This window comes from Dipodomys spectabilis, unplaced genomic scaffold (genome assembly GCF_019054845.1).
Source record: "Dipodomys spectabilis isolate Male_0828 unplaced genomic scaffold, ASM1905484v1 ptg000141l, whole genome shotgun sequence".
NCBI lineage: Eukaryota > Metazoa > Chordata > Mammalia > Rodentia > Heteromyidae > Dipodomys > Dipodomys spectabilis.
Window position 1 is genome coordinate 5,754,966 of NW_024870818.1, and position 18,966 is coordinate 5,773,931.

The following is an 18,966-nucleotide window of genomic DNA, read 5'->3' on the forward strand; positions in this document are numbered from 1 at the left end:
TTGGGAACAAGATCTGGTAAAATTTTATTTTGCTATGCAAGTACAGTTAAAACAAGCATATACACTAACCTACAAACTCTACTATATATCTTAGTAATGCTTTTATGAAGGGCCTTTAACACCAGCAGTATTAAGATATTGAAATGTAGTCTTTTAACTTGAATAAATTAGCCTTATTTTTAAAAAGTGCAGAGAGATGGAGACAGGAATGTTAAAAGGCCAGGCATGGCAGTCATGACCATAATCCCAGCCACTTAGGAGGTTGATGTTAAGAGAATCCAGAGGGTCAAGGGTAGCCTGGGTTACACAGTGAGATCCTATCTCATTTGAAAACAAACAAGTTAATTGGTGAAGGGGTGAGGTTGGAGGACTAACATATTTTATTCTACAGCAGTCTAACTGTAATTGTCAAAAATTGTGTACTTCAAAATAGTGAAGATGTTGAGTGTTCCCAACAAATGTCTGAGGCTTTGTTTTTGGTTTTTTTTTTTTTTGGGGGGGGGGGGCAGTCATGGGCTTGAACTCTGGGCCTGGACATTGTCCCTCAGCTCTTTAGCTCAAGGCTAGCACTCTACCACTTCAGCCACAGCACCACTTCACTTCTGGTTTTCTGAGTGGTTTATTGGAGTTAAGAGTCTCAATGTCTTTCCTGCCAGGACTGGCTTTGAACCTTGATCCTCAGATCTCAGCCTCCTGAATAGCTAGGATTACAGGCCTGAGTCACCTGGCTGGCTGAGTTTTGTTTTTTGTCAGTCATGGGGCTTGAACTCTGGGCCTGAACACTGTCCTTCAGCTCAAGGCTAGCACTCTACCACTTGAGCCATTGCGCCACTTCCGGTATTCTGAGTGGTTTATTGGAGATAAAGAGTGTCATGGACTTTCCTGCCCAGGCTGGCTTTGAATGGTGATCCTCAGATCTCAGCCTCCTGAGTAGCTAGGATTACAGGTATGAGCCACCAGCCAGACAGATTTTTAACTTGTCAAAAGCATTGGGAGCTGAGGATATCGTTCAGTGGCATATGGTTTGCCTAGCATGTTTCTTTTTTGTTTTTGTTGTTGTTGTAGTTGGTCATGGGAGTTGAACTCTGGGCCTGAGTGCTGTCCCTCAGCTCTTCAGCTCAAGGCTAGCACCCTACCACTTGAGCCACAGTGCCACTTCTGGCCTTTTTCTGCTTATGTGGTAACTGAGGAATCAAACCCAGGTCTTTATGCATGTGAGGCAAGCACTCTACCACTAAGCCAACTTCCCGGCCCCACATTTTTGATTCTTAGTACCAAAAAACCTTAAATCTCACACTAGCTTTTGCATTACTAAGTTCACAAACTAAGACATTTTAGTTAATCATTAGGTAAGGACAGAGATTCAAAGAGAAGATAAAATAACCTTATATCTTCTAAAATGATTCAAAAAAACAAAAGGAGAAAGAGTATCAGGAATAGTTATTTTCTCTCCAATATTTATTTTGCTGTGGAACAAACAAAACTTCAATTAGTCATTTTAAGTTGTATTTTTCTTAAAGATGTGGCTTTACGCTGTATGGTATTTTCACACACACACACACACACACACACACACACACACACACACAAAGATAAAAAGAAAAAAAGAAAAAGATGTGGCTTTATATTCCTGAGTATTGTTTGTCCATATACATGTCCATACATGATATAAAATCATTCGATTACATAAAAATCTTAAAAAAAAAAAAAAAAAAAGCCCAAAGAGAGATAAGTTCTCAAATGCTAATTATGCTACAGGTAAGAATGCGAGAAAAAGCCCAATTTGGAACTCTAAAATCTCTTCCCACTAGTCCAACTATTTCAGTTCTGACAAGCCTTGTCTCAATTCCTTCTCTATATGCTCAGAAAGTTGGCTATCTGTAAGTCCTTGCTGGTCCTCAAATCTAGGGTTCTGAACGTTATCATCTACTTGGGGCGGAGGGGGAGCAAACAACATATCCCCCTGTCCCTTCAACCCACCAATTTCACTAATAGAGAAAATCTATCGAGTAGTCCTATAAAAGAATGTTCACTGTCAAGTGCTAAAAGTAAACATTTTGAAGTAAATAAATAAATAAGATAGTCATGTAACAACCACCCGGCCCCTGTGGACCCGGCTACTAGAGGGGGCGAGGCACCAAGCCCCACACGGTGAGCTGTCAAGAAGTGATTGGACAGTGGACACCTTGGGGGAGGGGCATGAATGGCGGTTGAAAAACCGTTAGGCAGTTGACCCGTTAGAGTGGGGGAAGGGCACAGCTTATATATAGGGGAGTGTGTAGAGAGGGGGTGGTGGTGGAGAGAGAGAGAGACAGCAGGAGGGGAAAGTCAGGAGTGACTGGAGCAGAGCAGGGCAGGTCTATGGTGAGGTCTCTAGAGAAGCCTGTGGAGAGGCACCTGCCGGAGCACAGCAGGGAAGGCCTGTGGAGAGGCCTGCAGAGGAAGAGGAAGGAAAGAAAAGGAAAACCCTTCCTCTTTGGAGGTTTGGAGCTTTGGAGGTCTGAGGTTTGGAGGTTTGCAGGCTAACTAATAAAGGTCGGGGCTGTCCATTAGAGACTTGGAGGTTTGGTAGTTGAGGCTGCTTTTGGTTCTGGGTATCTAGCCCAGGACAAGGTAGTCACAGTTCCCCTTTCTGGTGTAGGGTGAATAAATTTGTTATCTTTAACCGTGCCTCGATGGATTGTCTCATTCTTTGGAGGTCATAATTGTCACTAATAGTTAAGCTACTAGAGTGTATATCTACAATGGGATACAACATATTAGTTAACATAGCTCAGAGATGTATGTTGTCTCTGCTAGCTTGCATGTAATACTAGATATGCAAGAGTCTGAGATCTGAGGATCACGGTTGGAATCCCAGCCCCAGCAGGGAAGTCCATTAAGACTCATCCAATTTACCACCAAAAGCTGGTAGTGTAACTGTGGCTCAAGTGGTATAGCACCAGCCTTGAATGAAAAAGCTTAGGGACAGCGCCGAGGCCCTGAATTCAACTCCCAATACTGGGGTGTGCGCGCGCGCATACAATTTAGGAATAAGTGATTACGACTTAGAGAAAGTTTAAAAACAAGCACACAGATGACAGTTGTGGACAGAAGCACATATTATAGCCTAAAACACCCACAGCAACAATACAAATCAAATTCAGGGCTGTGGGGACCTCTGGATTGGGCCAATGAATGAGACCACAGGAGAGAGATGTATCTGGAACACGGACACCACGTTATCCTTGGGCAGAAATGGGTGGTGGCTACACAAACGGCAATATCTGTCATTCTCCGCATTTTTCTGTAGGTTTAAATGAACGCTGGGCTCGAACAAATTCTCAGCGAGCACGGAAACTGTTCCTGACTTATCCAAGTGTGAGCAGGGGGGTAGGGAGAACGGTAGCGATTGGGGGGGAGACGGGCGGGAGGCGGGGGGGGGGGGGGAAGGCTGAGATGCGCGAGGAAGACCTTGGGCTTGGTCACCGAGCAGCCATCCAGCCGTGGGCTGGGCAGGGTCCTTTCCCTCCCGGGGAGACGCGACCACAGCGGGGTCGGGCGGGCGGGCATGGAGGAGAGGAGGCCCGGGGGATGGGGGGAAGGGGGGGGGATGGTGTTTGCGCCAATGCAGGCAAACTGGAGCCGACCGACTCGGTCGGCGGGGTGGGAGCCGCGAGTGACCGACAGTTGCTCCCTGCGCCCCCTCGCCCTCCCCGTCCGGGTCGGAGGCCGGCCCGGGACTCCCGCATCCCCCAGGCGGGTCCGGACCGGGGCGGCCAGGAGAGGCGCCGGCTGCAGGGAAGGCGCCCGGGCGGAGCGGTCCGAGCCGGGACGGAGAGCGCCGGGGCGCGGAGCGGCGGGCGGGCGGGCGGGGCTCGAGGGGCAGGGCCCGGCACGCGCCGCTGCCCCCGCCCCGCCGGCCCGGCGCCCCCGGCCCACCTCTCCCACCGCACCGCCAACCGCCGCCCCCCGCCACTTACGCAGACATTTCTTTCATCGCTTCCTGCGTCTCCCTGTCTTTGGCTGTGCAGTCCGAGTCCCTGTTCTTCCTTTCTCCCTCTGTCGGCTTTCCTCCCGTCGCTCCGAGCTCGCTCCGCGCTCCCACTTCCGCGCTCACTACTGCTGAGGCACCCAACCGAGCAGTGAAAACACCACAAAACCGGCTCTATTTATGACAATACAGCGCGGCCGACGCCAATATGGCGGCCCTCTCCCAGCCTGCCTCTCGCCTCCCGTGGCCCCGCCTCCGCCGGCCTGAGCCCGCCCTCGGCCGCGCCTTTTCAGCCTGGGGCGGGGGCGGGGCGGGCTCAGGTGGCCCCGCCCACCGCGGCGGAGCGCTTGCCTCCGGCACGCTGGCGGAGACGCTCGCTGCGCGCGCCTCTCGCACACGCTGCTCGGGAGCCGCGCTGGGTGCGCTCCTTTGACGGGTCGTCTGTCAGTCAAGGTAAAACGCTCGGAAAGTAGTTTGCAAACACGTTTTTTTCACTGAAAGAATATATATATATATATATATATATATATGTAAAAGACCACAGCCTTTCCCGATTTTACCACTAATTTGAAACTCTTCCCACTCTCCCACAGTCAGAGCTAATCAGGCCACTTCTTGTCACCAGAGGGTCAGACTGCAGGAGGGTGAGACTTGGGCACACGTTATTCTAAGGGGTCTTCACTGTCACTGCGATCGTTAAGTGCCACTTCCCTCCCCCGTTCACAACCTTCTGGCACTTAGATTGATGGGGATTGAAAGGAATCGCTACCAGTTTACCATAAGAGAAATCAGAGACGGAATCAAACTCTCACACTTTGCAATGGTGGAAATCATAGGCCATGCGGGGAAGGAAACCGTGGGCAAACGACCAGCTTAACGATGTTAGAGGTTAGGAGTACTGTCAAATACGAAATCCTTCCCAGGGAACGGGTGCCAAAAGCTGCTTATTCTTGGAATGTGAGTCAGAGGCACAGTAAATGCAGATTGCTTACTGAATTATTCATTTGTTCATTCACAAGTATGTATCGGAAACCTGCTCCGTGCCAGGGACTGTGTTAGGCTTCAGGGATTTACTGGTGCGTAAAACCAGATGCACTTTTTGACCTTATCAAGTTCATAGCTTAGTGGAGCAAGCAATCAGATATAAGTGGTATTCTGTTGTAGAGCTTTGTGCTGGGTACCGCAGAAACTTAATTCTTGCCCTCAAGAGTCCACTGTCTGGTAGAAGAGATGTTATACACAAATCATAAAGTATGATGGGTGATATGAATGAGATCAGTAATGACAAGGGAGGCACAGAGGGCCACCTAATCTGGGGGTGTGGGGTAATGGTGGTTTCCTAGAAGAGAGGGTGCTGCTGAAATTAAAAGATTTGGGAATAGAGATCAGATGAGAAGGCAAAGCCTATTCCAGGAGGCATAACATGGGCTTCAGTACAAGCGCAGACTTAAATTTGAATTCTAGTTTTGATGTTTACTAGTGTGATCTCAAGAACCTAAAATAAGCTTTTTTTTTTCTTTTGAGCAAACTGGGGTTTTATCACAAGTCTTCACCTCTGCCAGATAGGCAATCTACCATTCGAAATATACCTTCAGCCAGAGAACCTAAAAGATTTGTTTTTATATTAACCTTAAGAAAACTTTTTCCTTGGATGTTGTTTCCCTGCTGAAATGGAAAGACACAGATGGCTTTGCCTTTTATCCATTCAGCATCTCATCCTTGCCTGAGATGCAGACCTGATACTTGGAGTACAGCAGCCAACTTGTAATCGTGAGGACAAAGCCAGTGGTAAGGGTGGTGAACCCAGGGGATCCAGATGAAGCTGAGGTCTTTGAGGACATCATAGAATCATTGCATACCAGCTTTGGACTACTTGCTCCTACTTAGTTAAATCCCGCTTTTACCTGTAACCAAACACAACCCTAATGAACACTCATGTTTATCATCTTATTGATTTATTGCCATAAATGTTACAGTTTCAACATTTGTTAGAATATTAACCAATTTTGCAACAGCAAAAGAAAATACTCATCTGCCAAACAAAGAGAATTATAAGACAAGTAAGGAAAGTATGGATAGCCCGTAGGAATCTGAATTCAAGAATTCAGACATGTAAGAATTAGTGCTTTATTTCAAAACTTTAATTTTTATTCTAATCTCCACAATGCAATAGAAGACAGATAATCTTAATTTTTTACCCACTCTTCCCTCATTCTTGGGATGGTGCTTAAGGACTTTCAGGGATAGGATAGATTGTACATTTCTGATTCATGGTCACCTTCCTGTCTTCTTTGCATCTAAGTCTGGAGGGTCTCAGCTGCATTTGAGTCAGCCTGGGACTTAGGTAAAGGGCATGTGATTAGCTCAGAGAACCACAGAACTACAGTTTTTCTTTTGTTTTAATATTTTGCAGTGCTAGAGCCAGCCTGGGCTTTATAGAGTTTATCTTAAAAAATTATTGCAAGAGACTGAGGAAAAACCTCTTCACAAATTATTCATTTATCATATTAAGATCTATTAGGCTGTTTACTTGTTTGTAGGACAGGGGCTGTATCAGTGTTGTGTTCTAGTTCATTTTCAGAACTTAACATAAGTACTCAATAAATATTTGTTGAATGGATTTATTTTTAACTCATTTCTTTTCTAAATATTTTTCTTTATCTCTTCATCTACTTTTTGCCCCAATTTGTCAGCTATCTCCATATGCCTTCTCTTTACTAACTTAATATTTGGTGAGTCTGAATGTCATACAGTTATTTCATTGAAGCCTTTTCATCTCTAGACAACATTTCATTAGCTAGAAAATTCCTTTTTTTTTTTTTTTTTTTGCAGATGTAGCATGGTGTTTTTTATAGCATGATGTTGTTCACAGCCGTTTTCAGTAGATCATTATGGTGGTCATGACTAAAACGCATGTGTGTGTGTGTGTGTGTGTGTGTGTGTGTGTTGTTACTAGGGCTTGAAATCAGGGCCTGAAATCAGAGCCCTGATTTCACTCAAGACTCACTCTATACCACTTGAGCCACAGCTTCAGTTCTGGCTTTTTGTTGTCTGGCTTAGAACTGAAATCTTCAGATGTCAGGTTCCTGAGTAGTTAGGATTATAGGCATGAGCCACTAGCACCTGTTAACACTTTTTAAAGAATGAATAGGGCTCAGTGGTAGAGCACTTGCCTAATAAGTGAGGCTATGGCTTCTATCCCTAGCACTGTAAAAATACAACAAGCAAACAAAAGAATATTAAAGAATGAATGGAAAAATGTAATACCTTAGGTAGGATCAAAAACTGAAACTAAAACCAAAACATGGAAACCTAATGCTGGGGTTGCCTACAGATTGTGCCTGCTGGGACTAAGGTTTTTCCTTCTATCAGCGGGAGGAATAGTTCTCAAACTTAGCTTCCTGCATGATGGCTTTTTTTTTTGTTTTTATCCCTAGCAAAAAGGGGCTACAAATGCCTAAATATCCTCAGGTTCTGGGAAACTAGCTTTTCTAGACAAGTCCTATAAAAGTTGGAACCTAAGCTCAGTCACCTTGACTCTAAATAGTTTTTGTCCACATACTGATAAATATTTTCTAAAATTTTACTTTAAGAATTTATCTTATGGGGAGTAGAAGCATGTCTCTTCACTGGAACAACTATGAAAGACTCCTTTCTAACTTTGAATAACAACAAATAAGAAAAATATATGATTGAGTTTAGTCTCAATGGACACATATCTAGTTTTGCTCAATTGATTTTGAGCAAACAAGAGCTTGGTTGGATATTGACAGAAACGGATTTGGACCCCTCCCCCCAAAAAACCATATTGTTTTTTGTGGTACTGGGGCTTGAACTCAGGACCTTGCACTTGCTAGGTGGGTGCTTTACCACTGAGCCATGCTTCCTCCAACCATATATTTGATAGTAGGATCCAGAAGTAAGGAAGGGGGAAAAGAAAGCTGGCAATAATGACATACCAGCAATGAAGTTAACATTATGGAGGAGATGAGAATGTAATGAGGGAGTTGGAGTCATAGGTGAGGCTCTAATGTGAATAGATTTTTGGGCAAAGGACCCTACTCTTTTAGGTTTTATTCCTTTTTTTTTTTTTTTGTTGGTTGTGGTGCCTGAACTCTGGGCCTGAGCGATGTCCCTCAGCTCTTCAGCTCAAGGCTAGCACTCTACCACTTGACCCACAGCACCACTTCCAGCTTTTCTGCTTATGTGGTGCTGAGGAATGGAACCCAGGGCCTCATGCATGCAAGGTAAGCACTCTACCACTGAGCCACCTTCCCAGGCCCTTAGGTTTTATTCTTGAATGGCTAATTTGTGCTTTATTGAAACCTCAGCTCAGTATTCAGGATGTATGTCAGAAGAGGGAGGGAAACCCAAGCCTTGCAATTTCCTAAAAAGCCTCACAATACCTTCTTTTCTTTTTGATAATATTGGGGTTTGAATTCAGGCCTCCTATTCACTTAGCATTTTTGAACTATACATTCATCTCTACCTTTTTGTATTGTTTTTGGGGTGTGGTTTTTTTTGGGGGGGGGAGGTGGGATATAGAGTCTCACAGACTTTTCAGCCTAAGCTGGCTTCAGTTTACAATCCTCTAGATCTCAGCCGTATTATAAGGCATATATTCACTAGTATTATAAAGCAGAGGCAGGAGCACCTAGCTCAACCCACTTTCTTTTAACCCACTGTCATATTAGCCTCCACCGCTTTGCATTATGAATCTCTAGCACCTTTTAGCTTTGCACCCTTAACTTGTCTTCTCTCAGAAGTTTGCCTTCTATGGTTTATTTTTATTTTGCTAAGTTCCTTCAGCATTGAATTTTAATACAAATGTCTCAGTGTTTCTAATGTGAAATTTTTGTTGCTGATGTAGTTATAGTCAATCTTTCATATCCATAGATTTTACATCTGTGGATTCAACCAACCTGAGACTGAAAATATTCAGTTTGCACTGAACATGTATGGATTCTTTCCTTTGTTGCTATTCCTTACTATTCACATAGCATTGACATGGTACTGGAGGTTATAAATGATCCTCACATTTTTTAATTATATGTGAGGATGTACATAGATGATGTGGGAATTCTATGCCATTTTATATAAAGGACTGCAACATCTTTTTTATAATTTTGTCAGCTGTGGAGGAGGGGTTTCTGGTACCAATCTCTCAATAATGGGGGGGGGACTATTTTATCTGTATGATTTAAAAGGTACAAAGAAGGGGCCAAGCTAGGTGCTTGTTCATTTTCCTATATGTAGAACACTGTGTAAAGCTCTGGACATACTCTGAGTCCATTGTTTTAAGAGATTTTTTTTCTTAACAAGGTTTTCATTTTTAAGTGTCTATTTTCATGGTTTATGCTTGTGGATTGAAGCTCCTGGGTTCCTCAGAGTATTTTCTTGAATTACAAAATCTGCTAGCTTCTTGGAAAGAGCCTTTAAATCAAGCACTATAGCAATCAACAGCTTTCCTGTGAGGCACCTTAACTGCTTGAAGTGAGAGGACTCAGAATTCCCTCCCAACTGCTTGTTCTCCACACATTTGAAAGGGCAGAAAAAGTCTTTATGCCAATTTGAAAACTTTCCCCCAGAACTCAGGGGGTTCACATATAAACTCAGTACACAAGGAGGTAGGTTTCTTGCTTTCCTCCAAATTGAGACCAAGAGTAATTATGGGACTCACCTGTTCCTGAAACTGGCTGGGTAATAGATCCTAGCTGTGCACTCTCAGAAACAGCACTGATCCCACAGTTCTTAACAGATTCACTTGCTTTGATCAAACCATTTCTCCCTCAGCAGGCAAAACCGTAGCCAATGGACACAGTGCTTAGTTTACAATCATGTTAATTTTGCTTTTTGTTTCTCTTTGGCAGCTGGAGATTAATGGCTAAAGAGGGTATTTAAATTTTCAACCAGCTCTCTTCTAATCGCTTCGTGGTCTTGTCACTGGCAGTTTTATTCCTTTGATTTCCTTAATCAGATATAGTTTCTTTGTCCAACATATTGGGTTATGGTGCAGGAAGATAGTCCTAAATATATTAGCACCTTTGTAAGCACTTTTCTTTTTTCTTTTTCTTTTTGTTGGTCATGGGGCCTGAACTCTGGGCCTGGGCACTGTCCCTCAGCTCTTCAGTGCAAGGTGAGTGCTCTACCACTTGAGCCACAGCGCCACTTCTGGCTTTTTCTGTTTAAGTGGTGCTAAGGAATCGAACTCAGGGCCTCATGCATGCAAGGCAAGCACTCTACCACTGAGCCACCTTCCCAGCCCCTTTGTAGCATTTTTCATAACATTTTGTTTCTGAATGTGTGCATCCCTGGCATTTAAAACAAATTCAGACATTTCTGAAGCATTTACAAAAGCTGTGTGCTTATGTCCATTTTCATAGCTGGGAATCAAAATAGCATACCTATTGGAATGGTGAAATTTAATTGAAAGTATGAAGTAAATTCCTTAAAAGCATGAACTTTTCTAGGCTCCAGTGGCTTGTTCCTGTAATCCTAACTACTTGGAGGATTGAAATTTGAGGCTAGTCCTGAAAAACAGGACTTCCCATCTCAACTTAAAATGCTGGCGTGATGGTTCATACCTGTCATCCAGCTACAGTAGGTAATCAGGAGGATTGCAATCCAGGTCTCTTTGAGGAAAACAGTGAAAAATAATCAGAACACTTCAGTAGAGGAGGAAATGGCATTTGGTAAAATTTTGTCCATGACTAAAAGCAAAAGGTCAAGTGTCAAGGGTTAGAAAATATTCCTTTCTGATTTGATAAATGGCCCTATAAAATAGCTATAGCAAATATCTTAACTAATAAAATATAAAAATCTTTTCCCCCTTAAGGTTGGAAATAAGACAAGGATGTCTACTACCATATCAATTTACTATGCTAGCAAGTATGAAAATAAAACTACAAAGTAAGATGTGTAACTCTTGAAAAAGAAGGTAAAAACTATCATTACATGGAATTAGCTACTCATATACTTAAAATTTTTAAATAACCTAAAGGTAGAAAACAAAGAATTTAAAAATAATTGAGCTGAGAGTTGGTGGCTCATGTCTGTAATTCTGGCTTCTCAGGAGATTGAGACCTGAGAATTATTCTTTGAAGCCAGCCAACGCAATAAAGTCCATGCATCTCTTATCTCCAATTAACCACCAAAAACTTGAAAGTGGAGCTGTGGCTCAAATGATAAAGCACTTAACCTTGAGCAAAAAAAGCTTAGGGATAGTACTTAGGCCCTGTGAGTGTAAGCCCCTGAACTGACACACACAAAAATTGAAAAAAAAATAAGTAAAAATTTGAAGCACCAAATTTTATAGAGAAATTAGAATCTACTAAGGTTGTAGATACCAGGTTAATATACTATATCAATTAAGTTTTCATATATCATTAATAATTAGACAACAAGATTTAAAATACACTATGAGGTTGAACTGAAACCTCTTTGTACAACTATTTAAAGATAATAAAAAAATACTATTAAACATAGCATCATCCCTACCCCAGAACACAAATCAGGTAAATAGATAAATTTATAGCTGAGAAGGCTGGACTTTAACCAAGTTATCAAGATTATGAGGCTTAGTGGTGCATATCTTTAATCCCAGCACTCAGAAGGCTGAAATAGGAGGATCTCAAGTTCTAGGCCAACCTAGATTACATAGGAAGACCCCATCTAAAACTTTTTTTAAAGTTAACATTGCTATTATAGGGACAATTGACATTATCTATCTCCTTATATTTTGCACCAAGAAAGATACAATGTCACTTCTATGTTATTTTTTCCTGCTCAAAACACATAACCTTAGATTTACTCATGAGCAAATATCAGATAAACCCAAATCAAGGTTATAAATAAATTGCTTGTATTTTTATAAAAATGCCAAGACAAAGAAAGGCCGAGGAACTACTCTAAAGAACACTAAAAAGACATGATGTGGTAAAACATGGAAGATATTTTTTAATCTTTTTTTTTCTTTCTATAGAGGTCCTGAAGCCTTTGAATTTTCTTCAGTGATTGATGTCTCTTTTGTTATTAAGTGACCTCTTTCAGATCCCATAGGATTTTATGCTCTATGACTAGAAGCTGGTCCCCTAGATAGACTCCGTGCTCTTATCTGGGGGGGAAAAAAAGTTGAACCCCTAGATAGACTCTGTGCTAGTAACTGAAAAAAAAAAACAAAATGATTAGGAAATGAAAGGTTTGACATTTCATCTTCATCCAACAACTTCCTGGAAGGGGCTGGGTTGAAGATTAAGCTTTATAAAAACTCAAGATTTGATGAGCTCTGGCTTGTTCAGACGGTGGAGGTTCAGGAAGATAGAGGGCCCACAGAGGACATGAAAGCTCTGCCTGTAGCTGGGCTCTGGTGGCTCACCCCTGTAATCCTAGCTACTTAGGAGGCTGAGATCTGAGGATCACAGTTCAAAGCCAGCCAGGGCAGAAAATCCGTGAGACTCTTATCTCCAATTAACCACCAGAAAATTGGAAGTGGAGCTGTGGCTCAGAGTGGGAGAGTGCTCGCCTTGAGCAAAAGAGCTCAGGGATAGCATTGAGGTTCTGATTTCAAGCCCCACAAACCGACAAAAAAAAAAAAAGCTCTGCCTGTTCTGCTCTTTCATATTTTTTATCTGACCATTCATCTGTATCCTTTAAGACGTCCTTTATAATAAAGTGACAGATGTAGCTAACTTTCCCAGAGTGCTGTGAGGTATACTATACCCAGTGAGGAAGCTGCAGAAATCAGGTTGTATCAGTCAGTCAAAAGTACCAGTCACCAGAAGTCTGGTTGCCCAGGCTTATGATTGGCATCTGAAGTGAGGCAATTGTGTCTGGTCTCAACCTGTGAGAGCAGATATCATTTCTAAATAGACTGCATAAGAGTTAAACTGAAACTGTAGGACACTACTGGGGAATTCACTGAAGGATTGCTTGGTGGGAGAAATCACATATTTTGGTGACTAGGACTCTCAGAAATATTTGATGTTGATTGTGAAATTAGAGAGAAAAATGGGTGGCTCATGTGCCTGATAGAGTGTCTCTCATTATCCTAGAGAAATGCAAAGTGATAGATATATGTATACACACACACACACACACACACACACACACACACATATATAACTAAAACCTGTACATGAGTGTTAGTACATGAGTGTTACAGCAGCTTTATTCGTAAGTGCCTTCTTACCAAACATGAGGCCCTGATTTCAAACTCCCCCTCCCCAAAGTATTAAACTACACTAGATCATTGCTTTCCCATGCAAATTTTATATTAAGATTGTCTATGTATTAAAAAATTCTAGAATCATTAGAGAAATTTCATAAAACCTATATGGGGAAAATTGACATCTGTGTTATATTAAGTATTCCAGTCTGTAAACATGGTATACCTCTCCATTTATTTAGATCTTTAATTTCTTTCATTAGCAGTTTGTATTTTTCAGCATAGAGATCGCCCCTGTATGCTTTACAATTTATCTCTGAGTATTTAATTTTCTTTGTGATGATCTTATATATTATTGTGCTTTAACTTTTTATTTTCACATGTCATTGTTACCATAGAAATGCAATTGATCTTGATGTGTTAAACTTGTATCTGTGACCTCTCTGAACTTAGTATTCCTAGAAGTTTTTTGGTAGCTTCCTTGGAATTATGTACATAGATACCCCTGTTACACCTACAAATTAGAATTTTTATTGTTTTTGCTTCCTGATCCATATTTTTTCTTTTCTTTCTTTTTTATGGCACAAAGTAGAAATTTCAAGACTATGTGAAATGAAAATGATAAGAGGACATTCTTAGAGAAAAATTAAAAAGTTTGATGTGAGACATAGATTTTCAGTATGTGCTATCTATCAAGTTGGGGAAATTCTTGCTATCTTTAGTTTGCTAAGAGTTTCTTTTGAATAAGTATTATATTTTGCTAAATGTACTTTTAGCAGTTGATATCACCATATTTTCCCCCCTTTGGCTTGTGGATATATGGATTCCTTTTTATTTTTATTTTTTTAAAAAATGTCAATCCAGTCTTACATATGTGGAATAGATCCCATTTGGTTACAAATTACACACCAAAACCCATTTAGTGTGTAATTCTTTGGCTATGCTGTTGGATTAGGTGTGCTAACATTTTTGTTGAAGATTTTTGTAGTCTAAGTGATATATTGGCTTGTACTTTCTTTTTTCATTTTGCCTTTTGCTTTAGACTCATAAAATGAACTGAGTAACATTTCCTTTTTGATTTTTTTTTTTTTTGTCGGTTGTGGAGCCTGAACTCTGGTCCTGGGCGCTGTCCCTCAGCTCTTCAGCTATAGACCAGCGCTCTACCACTTGAGTCTCAGCCCCACTTCCGGCTTTTTCTGCTTATGTGGTGCTGAGGAATTGAACCGAGGGCCTCATGCATGCAAGGCAAGCACTCTACCACTGAACCACCTTCCCAGCCCCTCCTTTTTGATTTTTTTGGAGAAGATTGAGTAAAACTGGTATTAATTTAATTTAGGTTGAATTCATCAATGGACTGCTTTGTAATTGATCCCTACCCCCAAATTTTTAAAAAGGCTACAAGGCAAAAAAAAAAAAAAAGGCTGTAAGATTACTACAGTTGTCTATTTCTTCTTGGTTGAGTTGTGGTGGTTATTTTCTGAGATGTCAAATTTACAATGTTAACTGGTATTATTCTAATATTTTAATTTGAGTTGTAGAATATGCAGTGGAATTCCTTGTTTCATGCCTGATATATCACACATACACAATTGAGGACTTTCTTCCCCAAGACTTCTTTTTTTCCTTTCCCAATGTAGCATTTAATATTTGAATTTTCTTATTTAACTAGTTAGATAAATTCTACATACTTTGATAGGTTTTCTCTCTTTTTACTATTTACTATTTTGTTTGTTTAGTACTGGAGATTGAATTCAAGGCCTCAAACTTGTGAGATAAGCACTCTACTATTTCAGCCAGGCCTCTTGTCCTTTTGTTTTCTTCACACTTTTGCTTAGGCAAGCCCTGGACCCTGATTTTCCTACCTTTAACTCTTGATTAGCTGGGATTGCAAACATATACCACACATCCAGCCCTCCATTTTCCTTAAGAGTTTCTATTTTAGCCGGGCGCTGGTGGCTCACGCCTGTAATCCTAGCTACTCAGGAGGCTGAGATCTGAGGATCGCGGTTCAAAGCCAGCCCGGGCAGGAGAGACCGTGAGACTCCTATCTCCAATAAACCACCAGAAAACCGGAAGTGGCGCTGTAGCTCAAGTGGTAGAGCGCTCGCCTTGAGCTGAAGAGCTGAGGAACAGCGCCCAGGCCCAGAGTTCAAGCCCCATGACCGACAAAAAAAAAAAAGAAAAAAAAAAGAGTTTCTATTTTATTCATGCCATTGTTTAGAAGTGTGTTGTTTATTTCTCAGTGTTTGAAGATTGTCCTGTTATCTTTTGGTATTCATTTCTAGTTTGACTTCATTATACCATAGTGCATATTTAGGATATGTTCTGCATGCTTTCAGCAACTTTGTTGAAGTTTATTTGGTGGCTTAGGATTAATTCTAATTGTTCAACAGAAATGTACATTGTGCTGTCGGGTATTTTATATATTAGATCCTGTTGTTTTGATTTTGTTGTTGAGTTCTTTGCAGGTTTTTAAAATTGAGTTTTCATTTATGTAGATTCTGTTAGTTGTTGAGAATGGAGTGTTGAATTCTTCACTTGTAATTTATTTCTGTTGTCAGTGTTTGCTTCATGGGTTTTTTGGTTCATGTGTTTCATATGCTTAAGATGTTTTTAAAATCTATCCTGTCAATCTATTTTAGTTGGTTTATTTAGTCCACTTACATTTAAGGTTATTATCAGTATTTATTTATGATTATTATTTTGTGTTGGCTCTGGGGCTTGAACGCAGGTGGTGTCCCTGAGCTTTTGTGCTCAAGGCTACTGCTCTACCACTTGAGCCACAGCTCCATTTCTGGCTTTGTTGGGTTGTTAGTTGAGATAAGAGTCTCACAGACTTTCCTATCCCAGCTGACCCATCGACCTTCATATCTCAGCCCCGTGAGCAGCTAGGATTACAGTTCACTAATTATTAATATGTTTTGCCTTTTATGAATTATTTTCTGCTTACTTTCTCTCTTATTTGAACATTTAAAAATTCTTGATTGTTTTATAGTGTTTTGGAGTATATTTTCTTAGTAGTTGCTTTAGGTATTCTAGCATACATCAATAATTAAAGTTAAAGATTTGAGTGCTCTTCATCCATTTTATGGAATCAGTCCCTCAATCTGAAGCTCTGTGCAAATCTTAAAAGGATGGCTTTTGGACATTTTTCATAGATGCCAGATTTTTGTTTTTCCTTATATTTCTTACCTGTAATATTGTAGCATTTTGTTTCTGTTTTGCACAATTGCTTGAAAAAAATGGAACAAAGGAGGAGTATAGTTGGCTTCTTACAGTAAGCAAATGTTATATAATTTTCATCTATGCCTCAGTTATAATTGCGTGTGTACCAACATCAGCTTATTTCTGAAGCAGAAAGGAGACTGTTTGCAACAGGTATTATGTAGGAAAGGCAAGACTTGAATTTATAAATCATATCAGTTAGTTATTTCTTCATCAGGTTCCAGGCAATTAAGTACTTTCTGTGTAGGTATCTATTGACCTATTACCTAGCCTTGCTTCATTGGGATGGTTTTCTGTGACATAAATTAATAAGACTTTTCTTTTGTTCAGGTGACTTTAAAGCATATAATAGCTGCTGTTCCATTATATTTGAGCATCTTTCATAGTAAGTAAAAGATAAGAGAGCTCTCAGATCTCTTATCTGCTCCATAATTTGCTTTTAGCTGAAGAATGATGAGAGAGACTCACCATTATTTAACCCATAGCCAGTAATCCTGTTACATTAGGCTGCATTCTAATCACTTCATTGAACATAAAGCTAAAGGAAGTGGACATCAAAAGCTTGCAATTCCTAAGTTATTGTTACCCTTGATCATGCTTGTTCCATGCAATGACAATTGCATACTTAACTGATTTTTCATTCTATGACTATTTTCTCAATAGGATTCACTGTGCTGTTGACTTCAGAAAGATCCAAAAATATCTCAGTCACCAAGGCAAGCACATTTAGACATTATCCACAGAGCTGATTTTCTTGACATGGTTCTGTGTACATAAACCATATGAAACAACACATTCAACAATGACACTACCTTTGGTGCATGGCAAATGAAATTCTGAAAGGTTTTTCAGGATGCTCTTGAAAGAGCTTTGTACCTAGGATTCATAACTTGGGAAATCTCAAAAGATGTTTTTTTACTTTACTTATGGTAAATGGTAGAAGTCCAGTGAAATAAAAATGTGTTCAGGGTACTTTTTCTCTCTCTAAAACTTCTCTCCTTTAAAATGTTATATATAAGCATATATATATATATATATACATATATACTATATATAGTATTACAGTATATATACATATACTATATACTATCTATGTATCTCTCTCCATATATGGTGGCACTGAAGTTTGAACTCAGAGCCTTGATTTGCAGATGTCCCACCACTTGAGCCAATGCCCCTACTACTTTTGTGCTTTATGTTTTAGATAGGATCTCATGCTTTTGCCTGGGGCCAGCCTTGAACTAAGATCCTCTTACCAGAATCAGAGCTGGGATGACAAGTTCCAGCCACCTTGCCCACTTTATTGAACCAACAAGGAGTAATACTTTTTATCTAACCTCTGTTCTTGAAATGTGATTCCCCCCAATTTCTGCCTCCTAAATAGCTGGGATTACAGGGATATGCTACTGCACCTAGTTTAAATTCTTAAAATTATTTTTGTTGTTATTATAAAGGTAGTATGCAATAACAGGGGTTACTGTTTATAAGACAGGTAATTAGTACATTATTTTTTAGACAATGTTGCACCTTCCTTTGTTCTCTCCTAGTTTTTCCCTCCCATTCCCACCCACAAGTTGTATTGTCTGTTTTCAACATGGTTTCTGCTGAGTACCACTGCTGCATTTATTTACTCTGTCCCTCCATTTCTCCTTGTCAACCTCCCCCTCACCTCCGCTACCCCCTCAAGACACAAAAATGAACGGATAAGACAAAAAGGAAAAGAAAAAGAGGTTGGGAATATGGCTTAGTGGTAGAGTGCTTGCCTAGCATGCATGAAGCCCTGTGTTCAATTCCTCAGTACCACATAAACAGAAAAAGCCAGAAGTGGCCCTGTGGCTCAACTGGAAGAGTGCTCACCTTGAGCTGAAGAGTGTAGGGATAGCACCCAAGCCCAGAGTTTAAGCCCTATGACCGAGAAAAAAAGAAAAGAAAGAAAAACGTTTTTTTTGTTTCCATTTCCTGGAGTTTATTTTGATAAATAGTATTTTGTATGATCAGAGGCAGAGAAGCATGGAACCTCTGTGTTCCTCTCCCAAGAGTGTGTGTCCTCCTTTGGTGTGTGAATGCCTAGAGTCTTGTATAGTTATCATGTTCAGTTATATTTTAGATCTAACTTCCACATGTGAGAGAAACCATGTACTGTTTGTCTGAGCTTGGCTTACCTCACTTAATGTGATTTGTTCTAGGTCCATCCATTTCCCCACAAATGACATAATTTTAATCTTTTTAATGGATGAGTATAATTCCATTATATATAGTCACCACATTTTTTCCTCATCTATTGTAGGGCATCTGGGCTATTTCCATTATTTGGCTATTGTGAATAGTGCAGCAGTGAACATGTATTTACAGGTATCTTTATCCTGGCTTGTGATTTACTGAGTAAATGTCCAGGAATGGTATGGCTGGGTCCTAGGGAAGATCCATGTTTAGTTTCTTGATGAACCTCCAGACTGCAGTCCAAAGTGGTTGTATTAGTTTACATTCCCACCAACAACACAATAGGGTTCCTCAACATTCCTGCCAACATTTGATATTGTTCCAATTCACGATGTTGACTAATCTAATGGGTGAGCATGGTATCTCAGAGGTGTTTAGATTTCTA

The 18,966-nt window shown here is 40.6% G+C and overlaps 1 protein-coding gene across 3 annotated transcripts in view; it reads right to left on the bottom strand.

The window, feature by feature from the left end:
• The window catches only part of Papolg (poly(A) polymerase gamma), a 37,048-nt gene extending 32,851 nt beyond the window's left edge, over positions 1 to 4,197 (bottom strand). For all 3 annotated transcript variants that reach the window (XR_006149167.1, XM_042691202.1, XM_042691201.1), the window contains exon 1: positions 3,963 to 4,197. Coding sequence is in view for 2 of the 3 variants with exons in the window: in XM_042691202.1 (XP_042547136.1) it covers positions 3,963 to 3,979 (17 nt within the window). In the remaining variant the exon portion in view is untranslated. The remainder of the gene's footprint in view (positions 1 to 3,962) is intronic.
• Between the last annotated feature and the right edge of the window lie 14,769 nt (positions 4,198 to 18,966).